The sequence below is a fragment of the Phacochoerus africanus genome, chromosome 14 (genome assembly GCF_016906955.1).
Source record: "Phacochoerus africanus isolate WHEZ1 chromosome 14, ROS_Pafr_v1, whole genome shotgun sequence".
In the NCBI taxonomy this organism is placed as follows: domain Eukaryota; kingdom Metazoa; phylum Chordata; class Mammalia; order Artiodactyla; family Suidae; genus Phacochoerus; species Phacochoerus africanus.
Genome location: NC_062557.1, coordinates 12,297,091 through 12,312,925, shown reverse-complemented (window position 1 = coordinate 12,312,925; position 15,835 = coordinate 12,297,091). Strand labels below are relative to the sequence as shown.

Below are 15,835 nucleotides of genomic sequence, written 5' to 3'. Positions count from 1 at the left end.
ATGCCAGGCTCTTGAACAGATTTGGTCTATACCTTTATGATTCTTAGAAGGAGGAAAAGTCAATTATTAGCTCATCCTATGAGAGATCATTCCTCGGCAACCAATGTTCTGGGTTTGTGGCATATTTTCTTATTACTTTAAGTGAGAAGGTTGTAACTCCTAAACATTATTGGGGAATGTTGGGAAGGATTCGAGGGTGACAGTGGGGTGAGGCGTTTTCAGTGCATTAAAACTGAGAGGGGATGGGGAAAAAGGCATTCCATGTCTGTTTAATGTGTAACATATGGGAGGATGGGGGATGCTTCCAAGAGAGTGTTGTGTATGAGGCTGATACAGAAAGATAGTCCAAGTGTGTGGGGGGGGCTTCTGATGGCCAGGTTGGGAAGCTGGGGTTAAGTCTTCAGGGAGTTGAGGAGCGCTTCCTAAGGAGGTGTCAGGGCCCATCTGCAGCACTCAGGCCTATGCTGGCAGATTCACGCCCCCATCCTCAGACATCCACAAACGGACCCACCTTGATCCTAACTCACACTCAGATACGGGCGCGCACAAGCACGTACACTTGGCCATCCCCTCCCAGGACCAGCACTTTTACAAGACTCTTCCAGCCCACATTCCCCGGGGAAGTTGAATAGAGGTAGAAAAGTGTTTGATGACCGAGAAAAAAAATTTTTTTTGCCTGCTTGCAGTTCTTGCCATGGCCAGAATGCTACAATAAACTGTTGCTTTCCAGAGTAGGGGATGACGGGGAGGGGGGAGTAGGCGGGGGGAGGGAGCTCGAGCAAAAAGGCCAGAGAACTTGGAAGGCCGAATCAGAACTCGGGCTGAGAGCGCCCCGGTGGCCGCGGGGGCCTGGAAGGGGGCGGAGGAGGGCCGGGGAAGGGCTCACGCCGGAGCTGAGCTTGCTGCGGGGGCGGGCCGGGCCGGGCCCGGGCGGCGCCCGGCGCTGTCCCTTTAAGGCGGGCGGCGCGGGCCGGCCGAGCGCGGCTGTGATTGGCGCGGCGGGATCACTGGCTCCCCCAAGCCCGGCCCGGGGGAGTCGGCTGGAGCCGGCTGCGCTTTGATAAGGTCCTGGCAACTCAGTAACAACCCCAGCGCCGGGAAATAAAAATAACCCTTCTTAGCTATGGATTTTGGGGCCGCCCGGCGTCGGAGGCGCCTGTCTACCCAGCTGAAAGCTTTGCTGTAAAAGGTGGGGGGTGGAGGCGCGGCCCCAGCAGAGCCGCTTCAAAGAGAGCCCCCCCGGGGCCGGGGGCGAGGTCGCGCCCAGCCGCGTCGCGGGCGCCAGGGGCTGGAAGGGGTCCAGCCCAACAGAGACCCGGCCAGGAGGGGGGCCGCGAGCCGGACGGCCCCGAGGAGGGGCGGTGGGGGCGCGGGGGGCCGGTCGGGGCGCGGCCGGCGCGTACCTCCCTTTCAGGACCGTGCGCTCGGCTCGCGCCTTTGAAGTGCACAGTTAAATCCACAGCGCAGTTTTTGTTGGAAGCGCCCGGAGGACATTTGGTGCGCGGAGTGACTGCTGGAAACAGGACCTGTGTTGAAAGCCGGGCCGGGCGGGGGCCGGAGGGGCCGGGGGCGGCCGCGGCGGGGGCGGAGGCCCACTCGGATCTTTTGCATAAAAGGGGCGGTGGGGCGCGCCGCTCCCCCCTCCTCGCCGGTGGATCTCGCTCTAATCCCAGGATTGTTGTTTCCCCGCACTCCCTTCCCTGCCGCGCGACTCCCCATGTTCCCCGACGCCGGGACTGGCCCGGGGGGGCCCGGGGCTGCCACTGCGAGCCGATCCGGGGGCCAGGGCCGGGGCCCTGCCCGGGGCGCCTGCGAGGTCTTGCCGCTCTGCGCGCGCGCGGATCAATGGTGAGTGCCGAGGCCGCGGCTGCGGGGCGGTCCGCGCGCTTTGATGTTCCCGGCGGCCCTTTGAAGTTGGCCGGCCGGCTATTTCGGGGCGCGCTCCGGGCGGGCGCGGAGAGGAGCGGCGGGCCAGGCGCCCAGCGCTCCGGGGGGCTTGGCTGGGCCGCCCTGCGCGCCCAAGCCCCCTCCCCAGCGTGGTGGCCGGGATGGCGGGGGCCCAGGGGGAGAGACTTCTGCAAGTGGCTGCTGCGGTGGGGGCGGAGAGGGGGTAGATTACCCCCTCCCCCTGGGAGTTGCATCGCTGTGGTTGTTATGGATGTGAGTCGGGGTGTGAGTGTGCGCTGGAGTGCCTTTGGAAGGTGGGATGAAAGGGTGGCGGCGCCCCCCGCTTGCCCTCCCCTCCGCCCATTTCTCCCCCCACCTCTCCCCCCCTCCCCATCCTCCCCTCCCGCCTCTCTCTCCTCCCCTCCCAGCCACTGGTCCGCGCTTAGGGGCCCTGAGCGCTGGCCGAGGCTCAGTCTGCGCGCTGGAGCGGCCCGAGCCCCGGGCGCCCGCGTCCCCCGCGTCCCTCCTCCCGCCCGGGCCCCGCGCCCCCGGCTGCCCCTGCCCCTTTTGCGGAGAGGCAGAGACTCCGCGCGTCGCCATTTCTGGACTAGGCTGCTGCTTTCCGTGTTTTTTCTGCGGGCGCCTCCGCGAGCTGCGGCGCCGGGGACCGACCCGCGCCCGAGCTCGGGGTGCTGTGAGCGCCTCCCGGGTCTCTGGCCCCGCGCTCGGCGGCCCTCTCGCTGGGGCTCTGGACGCGTTGGGTTGGATTTGGGCCGGGGGTGGGGGCGGGCCGGTGGGGCTCCGCGGAGATGAGACCCGGGCCTCGGGCCGCCTTCGTCTTCCAGGTAACGGGGCCGCCCCTCTCCCCTCCGCCCGGGTAACGCGGCGCTACCGGCGGCCCCGAGGCTCCGCCAGCCGATCTCGCCCGGAGGCCTGAGGCCCCGGACGGAGGCCACGAGCACCCACCCCCCAGCCCAGGGTCCCTGGCTCCTGGTTCAGGGTCGCGTCCCATCCTCCCCCCGCACCCCGGCCCTCCCCTGCCCTCTCATTAGTTTGATCCTTCCCTTGTTAGGGAAAGAGGCTTGTTTATTGGCTTGATAAGACTTTTTTCTTTCGGAAAAAAATTTAGGCTTGAGGTCAATAGAGTTTGGGATTCTTGGCACAGGCAGTGGTGGCGTGAGATGGTTTCTGATCCGGTTTTGTAGGGTTTGCGGCTCTGGGAGGTTGGGGGCGGGAGGCACGGGGACAGCGGGTCCTGAGGCTTCCCTGCTCTCTGGCAAAGTTTGAAGATCAAAGTCTTGTCTGAGTGAGTTGATTTCTGGTTTAGGGGAGCCGGGAAGACAGAGGTGTAGACTGAGTCAGATTCTTGGCGGGAGGCGGGGGCGCAGCGAACGTCTACATCTGGGTTGGCCGGGGGTGGGGGCTTCTAGCTGGGAGCCCCGGAGCCCATTCTGCCCTGAGCTGGGCGGGCTCCCTTCTCGGTTGAAGATCTGAATTTTTAAGGAGTGGGAAGGAGGGAGTGCAGAGGGAGAGGGAGAGGGTGGGTGGGGGGAATGGGAACCAGATGCCGGGGAAGGGCACGTTTGGAGCTCGAGTTATCTGTGCCGAGAGCCGAGTGGGGAAATTTCCCGAAATTGGTTTCACCTGCACACAGCCTGACGGCTCCGGGTGCGCGGCTTTGGAGTTGACGCTATGGGCGGGGGGCGGCCGGGAGGCGCGGGCCGGGCTGCCCTGCGAGCGCGGGGGGCCGGGTGAGTTTTTGGAAGGTTTTTACACCTCCCGAGCCCCTCCGCCCCACCTCCCACCCTCCGGCTCACTCAGCTTCCCCGCCCCTTCCTCCCCCCTCCCCACCCCCCGAGTGTAGGGAGCTCAGATTTCGCCTTTGAAAAAGCTGCGTCTGATACTTTAGATGAGCACCTCGCAGATAGCTGGGTTGCTTGATTTGAATTTGAGGAGTTGAAAAGCCTGTTTACTTTCTTGCTTTGATGTTGGGTAGATCTGGTTTTGATTATATCAATACCCTTTTCTCTCCCTCTACCTCCCCCCCTTCCTTTTCTTCCCAGAAAGGAGGCTCAGATGAGTCCCTGCTGACTTGAGAGAGAGAGACCACGCTGATTGCTGAGAGGGACTGGAAGAAGAAAAAAAAATTCCTAAACTCAGCGAGAACTCCCTCACCATGAGCAGCGCTGTGCTGGTGCCTCGCCTCCCAGACCCCAGCAGCAGTTTCCACGAGGATGCCCCTCGGCCCCCCGTGCCCGGGGAAGAAGGGGAGACCCCACCATGCCAGCCTGGGCTGGGAAAGGGCCAGGTCACCAAACCCATGCCTGTCTCTTCCAACACCAGGCGGAACGAGGATGGGCTGGGGGAGCCCGAGGGGCGGGCATCTCCGGATTCCCCTCTGACCAGGTGGACAAAGTCACTGCACTCCTTGTTGGGTGACCAAGATGGTGCTTATCTCTTCCGGACTTTCCTGGAGAGGGAGAAATGCGTGGATACCTTGGACTTCTGGTTTGCCTGCAATGGATTCAGGCAGATGAACCTGAAAGAGACCAAAACTTTACGAGTAGCCAAAGCGATCTACAAAAGGTACATCGAGAACAACAGCGTTGTCTCCAAGCAGCTGAAACCTGCCACCAAGACGTATATAAGAGATGGCATCAAGAAGCAGCAGATTGATTCCATCATGTTTGACCAGGCGCAGACTGAGATCCAGTCGGTGATGGAGGACAATGCCTACCAGATGTTTCTGACTTCTGATATATACCTCGAATACGTGAGGAGTGGGGGAGAAAACACAGCTTACATGAGTAACGGGGGCCTGGGGAGCCTAAAGCTCGTGTGTGGCTATCTCCCCACCTTAAATGAAGAAGAGGAGTGGACTTGTGCCGACTTCAAGTGCAAACTCTCACCCACTGTGGTTGGCTTGTCCAGCAAAACTCTGAGGGCTACTGCGAATGTGCGGTCCACGGAAACTGTTGAAAATGGATACAGGTAAGACTTGGGCGGGGGGCTGGGGGGATTTTGGAGGGTGCGATGGACTTTGCAGATGTTTTGAGTTAAGTAGGGGGGGTTGGATGGATGGACGGATGTGCTGCTGAGGCTGACAAAGGCCCGTCTGGAGCTGGGCGCCCCAGCCACCAACACTTTGATGTTTCTTGTCGTTGTTTAAAGGGGGAAAAGGGATGTAGTCTTCGTGTGCTGACCTCAGACAGGGGCAGGCAGTTCTTCATTAATGCTGGTTACTTATCCTGGGCCAGTCTCAGAAGGGGTTGAGAGAGAGAGAGAGAGGACAGCAGCTTTTGATGTCGCTGAGTCACCGGCTGCACTCAGCACCGGGTTTGGAAAGGGCCCTTCACCACCAATCAGTAGAGGGTAGAATTAATGTGGCCACAGAGGCAGCTGGCTTGTGGTGGAAGCACAGGAAGTAACGGGTGCACCCATTGAACGTGGGGGTAAGTGGGATCTTCTGAACTTTTGTGTTCAGATGAGATGAGAGCCAGCAATTGGCTTAACACTGAGCTTGTGGGTCTCTGTGTAGAATGAGATAGTTCCCCAGCAAGAAGCCCTCCTAACAAGGGAAGGCCCTAGGACTTGCCCGAATGAAGGACCCTTGGCTTTAGGGCCTCCTGGCATATTATTCTAGGTTTTAAATACTTGCAGCCGGAGGGTCAGACCCCAGTCGATCAGTTTTGCTGCTTAGTGCTAATGGAGAAAAGGTCTTGGCCAGAGAGGACGGGGGCCCTGGGGTACCTTCTCCTTTTGAGGCTCCAAAGACAAACAGCCCTTTATAGAATGGCCAAGTCTTAAGATTCTTGACCTTTGGAGGCAGCTTCAGACCTCCTGTTAGAATGACTTTTTCTGTTTCTCTCTCTCTCTCCCCTTCCAAATATCCAAAAAGAGAATGAGCCTCTTAATTCTAGGTGGCTGCTGATGGCAAGTGGGGTGGGGTGAGGGGGCTGGGCACAGGACTGCTCTCTGAGCTGCTTATCTTGCTATCTGTTGTGTCGTTCTCCTGTGCTAGAGAAGGGGGATGCGATCTGGTGGCTCTGTGGCGCTTGCCCTCCCTCCGGAGGGTGGGGCGCCCAGGTGCGGCAGCAGGAGGAGGGGCAAAGTAGTCCCGTCTGAGCCTAGACGCTGGCGATCTTGGGGTGGCCTTTGCTGGGAGTGAAGGGATTGTCTTCAAACCACCAGGGGGCGCTCTTACAACCTCGGGAGCTTGTCTCCCTCCACCCCATGCAGACATCTGGTCTACACCTGAAGTGGAAACGGATTGGCTTTTGCCAGGAAGCAAAGGATCACGTGAAAGGAGTTGTTTCAGTGCCTTTAAGCTTATGGTTTCAGGCTGTTTGGGAGAAAGGTACTGGGTCTGGTTTCTGTGGCTGGCAGTCACTGGGCACCTGCGCGGCCCCCCCCACCTCCCGCCCTGTTCTTTATGTGAACATTTGGGTAAACCTCCCCTGGCCTCCTTGCTTGCTCCACTTTGCCAGCGGTAGCCAAGACTACTTAAGGCCTGTGCTAAGGCTGCTCCTCAGGGCCTTTCCGACAGTGGGGCTTCCGTGTCTCCCAGTCTCCCAGCCTCAGGGCCCGGAGGGCCACCTTTGTAAAGAGCACCATGTGCGGTTTGGGAGATCTTAGGTAAGGCAGCTCCCGGGCGGGACCCTGCTGTGACCCCTCCCCTTTGTGGGTGGGCAGAAGAGCCCCCGCCTGGGCGTGCCCCTCCCCCTTACCAAGGCCTCAGCTGGGATAGCACCAGGATTCAATTTGATGGAGATGCCTTTATGGAGCTTTAAGGGTCCTGGATGCAGGGGCCATGGAGCCTTTGTGTTTTGGTGCTTGTCTTGTGGTTGTGAGCCGTGGGCATTGTTGATATATAGACGGACACATTTCGGTTGGCCTCTTAGGTTTCCATGCTGTGTTTTTTCTCCCACCATTGGCTTGAGACGAAGGTGGAGTATGTCACCAGGACTGTGTGTGTCTCAACTGGCCATTGTCAGAGAGATATTAAGACGTATCCAAGAAAAAAAATTTTTTAACGTGCAGGATATTCAAGGATATATACAGTATATTAGGAGCTGTCTGGAGGTATTCAAGAATACCTCCAGAGTTCCAGCCCTGTCCATCACTGACCACCTGGGTTGAGGTCTTTCTGAACCCCCTGTGCCATCTGTAAACTGAAGGACCCCATCCCTCGTGTTTGTGCCATAGGTGGCTAATGGGATCAAAATAATAAACCTGAGAGCCCTTTGTAAAGAGAAATGTCTTGAGTGGGTGTAAAGCATGGTAATTTCGTTTCATTGAATGACGATCATACTTGGCTGTGTGATAAGGGCAAGCAGGTTCCTGCCCCACTTTGAGAGTGACCCTGGGGTTCATTCATTCATTCATTGTGAAGTTTTAGTGTACCCCCCCCCCTCCCATGCTGCCTCTTTCTCTTAAGTCTGTGTCCCCAGCTGTTTCTTTCTTGAACTTAAGTCTGTGTCCCCAGCTGGTTCTTGGGCTGTGGGGATCCTGTGTAACTCTTTAAGTCCACCCCCCACCCCTGGATACCCTCACCCATCCTTCGAGAGACCTGCCTGGGGGATGGGCTTAGTGAGTCAGTAAAATGAATGAAATGAAAAACACGCGCCCTGCCTAGGGTCTCCCTTTTCATCAGCTGCTGAGGAGGGGTCTTGGCAGCTGGATGCCAAGAGCCTGGGCTAGTCTTCCAAGCCCTGTGTTTACCTTGGACACCCAAAGGAACCTCATTTTTAATGACTTGTTTGTTTCCTTACTGATTTGGTGTCAGGTTTAATATAAATAGTTGGAACGGAAGAGCCGGAATGGTCCTTGGAGGCCAGGGCTCTGGTTTGCGAGGGGTTGAGTGGGATGCCTGGGCTTTTGATGGTCTCTATAAATAACCCAGAGCCAGAGTGACCCGTCGGGAGCAGCACGTGTACAAACCCCAGCGCACAAACACACACACACACAAACACACACACGGTGTGGAGGTGTGTGCGAAGGGTGCTGTGGGATTAGGCGCCCCGCCTGGCATTTATTTTGCATTTATTTTGGGAAGGAGGAGACGGTGGCAGGTCTTGTGTCTCTCATTGGACCCTCTGCTCTGGGCTCTCTTAAAATAAGGCGGGCCCAGCAGATGGCCTACTGCTGGCTCCCAGGGCTTTCTCCCCCCACCCCGAAAGTGCTCACCAAGGGTGCCTGGTTTGTTGTGTGTATGTGTGCGTGTGTGTGCTCGCATGTGGGCGCAAAGCCCACATAGAATCAAGCTTGACTTCAGTTATCAAAGAAAATGATAGCATAGGACAGATGTGCTGGAAGCAATGGGCCACAATTAGAGGATCCAAGCTCTGATGAGGGCAGTTTGCTAAGAGACACTTGTAAAAGTGCCTACTTTCCGAAGGTCCCATTGCCTGATGCCATCTCCCTGCCTGGGCCCTCTCCCTGACTGCCCACTGCCTCCCCCCCACCTTTGCCTTTTGAGAAGAAAAGGCTTAAAGGCACAGCCTTGGAGCAAATACTTTTTTAAGTTGCCTTGTTTTGAGAGGGGACCCAGAAAGGGGTCCCAAAGGTGACTTTTGTTGTTCTCTCTGTTAGGGCTTTGCCCTGGCATCTGGAGGGGGCACCCCCCAGCATCTCATCTAGATAAGAGATAAGATTGGGGGGTGCAGGCATTCCCTTCCCTTAAGGTCCCAGGAGCCTCTGCTACCTGACATTGAAATTTCTGACCAGGTCTTTGGGCGAGCCCCATGCAAAATCAGTACCCCAGGCATCCTCTTTCTGGAGGAATTTAAAATCCTTGCAGCAACGGGGAGCACAACAGTCCGGAAGAAATCATCAAAGCATCTGGGTACAATTACTCCAGCATGGTCCAGTTTCTTTCCTCTTTTTTTTTTTTTTTAAAGCAATCGCAGGAAAGCAGCTCTAATTAATTTTCTTGAAGTTCTGTGACATTTTGCCTAAGTTCTGGCTTCTTCAAAAATTGAGTCTCTGTCTCTCCCCACCGCACACAGCCCTGCCTCCTGCCTCCGCCTCGTCTTGTTATGATTGTAGAAAAATCCAAATACTTTACTGCAGTCAACTGAGCTAAGGGCAGTATATTCCATTTTTAATTACTGGTCACACAGTAGCCCTCTATTTTGGAAGGCAGGGAGACGGGTTTATTTTGGGACCCGTGTGTCCGACAGGGCTCGCAAAGCTATGTCCACACACGGGATTCGAGTGTGTGCTTTTTTTTCCTTTTCTTTCTCTCCAGGAGAGAGGGCTTTCTCTTGAGTCATTTCTCCCTGTCGAGGCGGAATGACAACCCTCACACTTGGGACGTGGTTGATGTGTTAATACCACAAAGGTGGCGACACTGGCGGGATGGAAAGCGTGTTGGAAGGCTGATTTTGCTGTTTGGGCTTTTTTGATCTCCGTGCCCCGCCTCTTAGACGAAACAACCTTTCAGCAACCTGCTTGGTCCCAGGTCCCTAAGAAAGGGGTGTCCACAGAGTTTGGAGCTTCTGCCACCTGCCCCAGACTACCTGTGAAGAAGTCGGACCTGGTCCCTGCCCTCAGGGAGTGTGTCGTCTCGTGACATGGGACAGGCATTCAACACGTCCGTGGGGAAGCTGTGTAATGAATGTGTCATGAAAAATACCACCCAAGAAAGGCTATTTTGGTGGGTGGGTGCTTTTGTTGGGAGTATTGATTGCTCTGACCCCACCCCTCACCCCCCCAGACCCCATTATAGGGCCTTCTTTGGGCCTTCAGAGAACACAGACCTCATGTGACGGCTGTGTTTGAAAAAGCACTTTTTCAACTTCATTTATTTTTATTTTTTTGGCCACGCCTGTGGCATGCGGAAGTGCCCAGGCCAGGGATGGAACCCGCGCCACAGCAGTGACAGCGCCAGGTCCTTAGCCCCCCGAGCCACCAGGGGACTCGTCACTGCACTTTTTTTTAGGTGGTTACCCCAGGTCCACGGGGTCTGCAACTCCTGAGGTCCGCCAGCAGGCCGGGAGCTAAGCTGGCCCCAGCTCTCGTCTCAGCCTCTGGGTTTCTGCTCCCTGTGGAAGGGCTCCCAGAACGTCCTTAGTGCTGGGTTCCCCAAGACAGTCATCTTGTCCACTCTGCTCTGAGGAGTGGCCCATCCAGGCCACTGGGGGCATTGGGCTACTTTTAAGACTCAGCCCATCCTAGAACCGACCCCATCCACTCCTTGGCTCTCCCCTGACCATCAGGAGTGTTTTCTTGGAGTTCCCCCTGTGGCACAGTGGGCTAAGGATCTAGCGTTGTTCCTGCTGCGGCTCGGGTTCCACCCCTGGCCCGGGAATTTCCACATGCCACCAGTGTGATGTGGCTGAAAAATTAAAAAAAAAAAAAGAAGAAGAAGAAAAAGAAGTGCTTTTTTCCTTCCAACGTATAAGCACTCTTCCTCCTGTTCTGCTACAGAACCCCCTCCTCGTGACTCCCTTTATCAACTAGGAGACTGTGGCATAAAATCGTCCCTTGTCCCTTCTCTTTTCCAGAAAAACCAACTGCCCCTCTTGGTTGTCACCCCTCCTCTCTTTTCTCTGGCCCTGGTGTCTGGGAATCCCATCGAGAGGACACGGGGACCAGTTCTAAGTCGCGGAAGCTCTTACCAGCTGCATTTAATCATGGAAAGCCTGGGGTTTGGTCAGGCTTCTCACCCTCTACAGACGGGACCACAGGGCCAGTGTCCAAGTGACAGCTCCAGGTCACTCAACCCCAGGCAGTCAGTGGGTTCAAGTGCAGCGTTCCCCGTTTGCACTTTCTGGTCAGTTCTACGCCAGGTAACATTTCCAAGATCTGGCTGTAAGGCCCAGCCTGGCTCAGGCCAATGGAGTCAGGTCCCTGCTACCATCGCCCCAAGGGGGGTTCCAGGTGGCCAGGTCTCCAGCGGGTGGCTTCCGACAAGGCTTCTGGCCCCCGCGTGGGGCCCCATGACCTCCTTGGGTGGTGGCGAAGGTGAAAGATGGGCAGCAGATCGTCCCTGAGCACCTGCGGGCGCGCTGGGCCTGCAGCACTGATGAAACAAGACCCCGCCCATACCAGCCCCTCCTCAATCCGCGGTAGCTGTTGGTTTCTGTGAGCATTTCTAAACTGAGGGGCTGGGTTGGATAATTTGTAAGGTTCATTCTGGCTCTAAAAGATCACAGCCGTGAGTGTTACTCGTTTTGTTACTGCCGCTAGAGGGCGAGCTCCCTGAAGACAGGGATGACTTCTCCACCTTCTCTTCCAGCCCTGCAGCCCTCCCCAGCCGGGACCCTCCCTGCCTGCCCCACCCCTACTCCAGTCCCACCTGGGGACACCCCCTGGATCCCACAGGCTGCTGGGAAGGCCTCAAGCCCCGCCCCCTTCTGCTCCAGTCTGGGGAGGGCTTCTCACTGCTTTTCCCTTCCCTGCTCACCCATCTCCATTCACCTGCTCCTACCAGTCCCAGGTGAGCCTGTCCCAGGGAGCCAGCCCCCAGCCCCCCAGCCAGTCCTTTCATCACTCACTGGACCAGAATTTTCTCTACCAGGTCACTCGTCCTGCCTCTTAAGCTAGACCTTTTTCAAACCCTGAGGCCAGCCTCTGTGTTAAGAAGCAGCAAGAGAGGTTGAGTGGGAGCCAAAGAAATCAATCCCACACCCACTGGTTCCAGCTCTGTGATCCAGGGCAGGCCGCTGTGCTGGTGGGACCCCCAAGGGCACATCTGTAATATGGACACAGGACTCTTTCTCCCTGCGGGGGGCTGTGAAGACGAGATAAGGTGATGTGTATGAAGGTGGGCCCCTTTTTGTGGGCCCATGATAAGTGGCACCTCCCTTCCGGCACCCCCGCCTTTATGGGGACCCAGCACTACCAGGCCATGGATGCTGGGGCTGGGTACCCCCAGAGTCCAGTGCAGTGCTGGACACGAAGCGCATAGGAGCTCGGTAGACTGTGCAGAAGACTCGCTTTGACCTTCATCTGCCAACCCCAGGGCCCTCTTTACAGGCCTGATGGTCTAGGTTCCCTTTTTTCTGGGCCTTTCCCTCCTCCTGCAGCCCATCTCTTTGCGGTTGGCTTGGACTTGGTGGGCCCAGTGGAGCGGGCCAGGGTCTTGGTCAAGAAGGCCTCTGGGCTGTGCAGGCCTCTCCCTGTAGCCCACCGGCCACAGCGGTCCCTTAGTCCTCCAGCCTTCCCCCACTTCAGTCCCTCGCTGGTGACCCAAGAGGGATGCAGCCCAGCAGGGGCCAGGCACACTGGTTGTTCTGGGAGGAGATCAAGAGGGCAGAGCTGGGGAGGCAGAGGCCACCGGAACAAAAGGGCGGGAGCCACCAGAGGAGGGGCCTGGACCTTCCTTTGAAACAGCTGTGCTGCTCATTTTAATCCTGCAGCCTCGGCCAGCCCTGCGAGGGGGAGGCCCGGTGGGGGCCCAGCTCAGAGTAGGATGGGAGGGGGTCTTAAACTTTGTCCCGAACATCTCTGTCCCATCTGTCAGCTTGCTGGGCCCAGCCTGGAACAGAGAAGGACCAGCCTCCAGTTGTTTGCATCTCAGAGCTGGGCTCACGGACCTCAGGCGGGGAGTCTGGGAGCTTAGATGTCTTGGGACCCCCCAGATTGTCTTCTTCCCGTGCAGGCTTGGGGGTGGGGGCAGGGAGGGGGCAGCCACTCCATCGCCACTGGCCCATTCCCCTGTGTCGCCCCCGCCGCCCCGGCCTCCCCTCCAAGAGCAGCATCCTCTGCCTTCCTCTCTGTATGAGTCTGGGCTGCCTCTGGGGTCCTCTGTGCCCTGGCAGACCCGCCTTTAGGGGCAGAGGAACCCAGCCTGCTTTCTCCCCAGGGTGAATCCGTGGCTCAGCAGGGCCCCTTTTGTGGCCCCTGCCTTCTGCCAGAGGCGCCCCTGGCCGCGGCCGGCAGGTTGGCCTTACACAGAATGTGGCCGTCCTGGGGTCACCTGGTCCTCGGTCCTTGGCGAGGGTCGGTGACGCACTGCGCTTGTGCTTTTCCCACAGGTCCTTCAAGAGGAGCGACCCCGTGAATCCATACCACGTGGGTTCTGGCTATGTCTTTGCGCCGGCCACCAGCGCCAATGACAGCGAGATCTCCAGTGACGCAATGACGGATGACTCCATGTCCATGACGGACAGCAGCGTGTAAGTAGGGTCTGGTCTCCCCACCATGTACGCGGTTGGCCGAGTGACCCACCGGGCCAGCAGGGGCAGAGTCCTCAGCTGTCCTTACCCAGCTCTGCACATCCCGTCTGTGTCTGCACAGACAGCTGTTTGCTGGGAGGGGCGGGGCTGGTTTAAGAGGCTCACATGGTCGCCTGGGTTCCTTAAGCTTAGAGCCTTGAGTGAGAAGGTGAATGGTACCTTAACAGAAGGAAACCAAAATTAATTCGATAGAGGGTTAAGAAGAATATCTCCAGATTCCCTGAGTTTTATCCTGCCCTCCCTGTGGGCAGAAGTGCTTGGCTGGACTTGAAACTCAGGAATCCTTTCCACATGGACTTGGAGAATAGACTTGTGGTTGCTGGTGGGGCGGCGGGGGGGGGGGGGAGATGGACTGGGAATCTGGGGTTAATAGATACAAACTATTGCCTTCGGAATGGATAAGCAAAGAGATCCTGCTGTATAGCACTGGGAACTGTATCTAGTCATTTGTGATGGAGCACGATGGAGGATAATGTGAGAAAAAGAATTGTGTGTCTGTGTGTGTGTGCGCGAGCGCGTGCGCCTTGGGTCACTTTGCTGTACAGTAGAAAAAAGACACCCAGGTGTCCCACACACAGAACCACCAGGTGGGACACAGGGTGGCATTGGAAGCGTTTGTATTTTAGGTGTTGATCGTTGTGGAAGGAAAAGGCCCTGGACGTGGGAGTCAGGAATCCCGAGTTCTCTGCAGGGCCAAGCATGTAATGCACCCTCATGGGCCTGCTCCAGTGGACACCTTTGGCAGGGTTCCTGCCTGCTTGGTCCACTGGCGGTTCCACCCCTCGGTGGAGGGGGGGGGGGTCCTCTCCAAAGGAGTGTCTGATCTTGGCCCTTTTGCAGATGGATGACTGGGATTTCTGAATGCCATCCAAGCCATCAGGGTGGTCTGCTGAGGTCAGCAGGCCATGGGGCAGGGTCATGCTTTGAGTTGGAGGTCATTTGAGGTCACACAGCAGGGGCCTCTGGATGGGGGGCAGTGACTCTGTGAGTAGTCCCAGGTGGCGTGGGGGGGGGGGGCTGGCATCCTCATCTCCTGCCAACCTTGGAGATCCTGGTTCGGGGACTCAAAGGAGGTGGAGCCTGGGCTTTGGGCAGAGCTCCCTGAGAGCGTGTCTCACAACACCCGCTCTTCTAGAAATGGTCTTTGAAGGCTTTCCTGCAAATATTTTGGAGAAGGATCTTCTGCTAAGGGAACAGTTTTCAAAAGCAAACCTATTGAGCTCTTGTAAGTTCTGGCACACTGATTTCGAGTTTGTTCTTTTCAACTTTCCCCAAACTGGACCGTCTCTTCTTCCAGTTTGTTTGAACCGATCTGGTTTCTATTGGCCAATGATCCATTGCTTGGCCTGCAGCAAGGAACCAGTGGGAAGGAAAGTGGATGAGGTTGGTTTGGGACTCTACCATTGATTTTCCTGGTGGCTTTGATTGTGTTACCTCAGATTCCCCTGTTGTTAAAAGGGGAGGGAAGTTTAAGGGGAAAAGTTCCGTCTGAATCAAAGACTAGCACTTAGGCATCAGGGAAAATGGAGAAGGGTGAGTACACATCTTTCATCCAACACTGAGGAAGGAGGGCTTCCACACAGGTAGGTTTTCCATAGTGACTGAACTCTTTTAAGTATCGTCTTGAAAACCACCTACCCTGTGATGGACATGGTTCTTAAAATTATATGTTTTTGTTCTGTCTTTACCGAATAGTCTTAGGTACTCCGTAAAGTACCTCATTTACCTTTTGATCCAGATAATTAATCCCACGGTCTCTTTGCCTCCAACACTGTAATAGTATCTCACGGAGTTCAAGATGGTCTAAGACGGAAATAATTAGTGCCCCCCTCCCCCTTTTCAGAATAATTTTTCTTATTCCTCTCTGTCATTCTTACCTGCTGTCATTTTCCCGCTACTCCGTGTGCTTGTTTCTAGCAGCGTCATCCCTTCAGCGTTTAACTGAGGGGTTGTGCAGGCGTCCGCGATATGTGTAAAGTCAGAGCAGGGCGGACGTGAACGAGGGCATTGACCGCCTCTCCGCAGTCAGTGGTGGTTTACTTAAGACTATGTGGCTTCTGTTCAGTTTTCTTCGAGATTGTTTTTGGCTCGCGTCCTGCGCCTCGTCATGGAGGTGTTATTCTGGGTTCACGATGAGACAACTTGGGCGTCGTCCCCGTGCCCACTGAGCCTCACAGGACCAATCAGAAAGGCTGGCAGTCATTTGCAACTTTTACCAGTGAGGAGGAAACAGAGCTCATGTCGGAGACAGAACTCACATCCAGGCCAGACTCAGGCCCCTGCCCTTTGCCTGTTCGTCCCTCCCTTGAAGCATGAAAATTTCCAACTCGAGCTGTGTTAATAGGCCTCGTTGATAATGAGACCTTTGAGCTACTTTGAGTTTCTTTATTTTTATTGGTGACCACACTGCTTTCTTCTTTAATGGCGGGGGGGGGGGCAAGTTCTTCCTTCTCCCCTGCACCCTCTGCCTTCAGCCCTCTTCTTTCAGCCCCTTCCCAGAAGAAAAACCTGCTCGGATTTATTGAGAGGTTACTTTAGAGCTCGCACCCATCCCGCCTTTCCCTAATGCACCTGCCCACCTAAAGCCCTTAAAACAGGGGAAGCCACTTGGCGGGGTCAGAGAGGTCAGCGGTGCTAGGTGGCGAGGTGAGAGCGGGGCCAGGGGGGTCTGTTTTGATTAACAGAGATGAAAGGGCAAATCGCTCATTCAGCAGCTTTTTCTCAGCAGATACCCCTGGGTCCCAAGCGGTGGCGCCTTAGGGCGT

The 15,835-nt window shown here is 56.5% G+C and overlaps 2 protein-coding genes across 4 annotated transcripts in view; both read left to right on the top strand.

Annotated features, from left to right (window-relative positions):
• Positions 1 to 4,055, top strand: part of CEP112 (centrosomal protein 112) — a 471,778-nt gene extending 467,723 nt beyond the window's left edge. The window contains exon 28 of the transcript XR_007131880.1: positions 3,951 to 4,055. The gene's annotated coding sequence lies outside the window, so the exon portion shown is untranslated. The remainder of the gene's footprint in view (positions 1 to 3,950) is intronic.
• The window catches only part of AXIN2 (axin 2), a 28,911-nt gene continuing 17,105 nt past the window's right edge, over positions 4,030 to 15,835 (top strand). For all 3 annotated transcript variants that reach the window (XM_047758136.1, XM_047758135.1, XM_047758134.1), the window contains exons 1-2: positions 4,030 to 4,878; positions 12,870 to 13,010. In XM_047758136.1, coding sequence (XP_047614092.1) covers positions 4,064 to 4,878; positions 12,870 to 13,010 — 956 coding nt within the window. In that variant the 5' untranslated portion in view covers positions 4,030 to 4,063. The remainder of the gene's footprint in view (positions 4,879 to 12,869; positions 13,011 to 15,835) is intronic.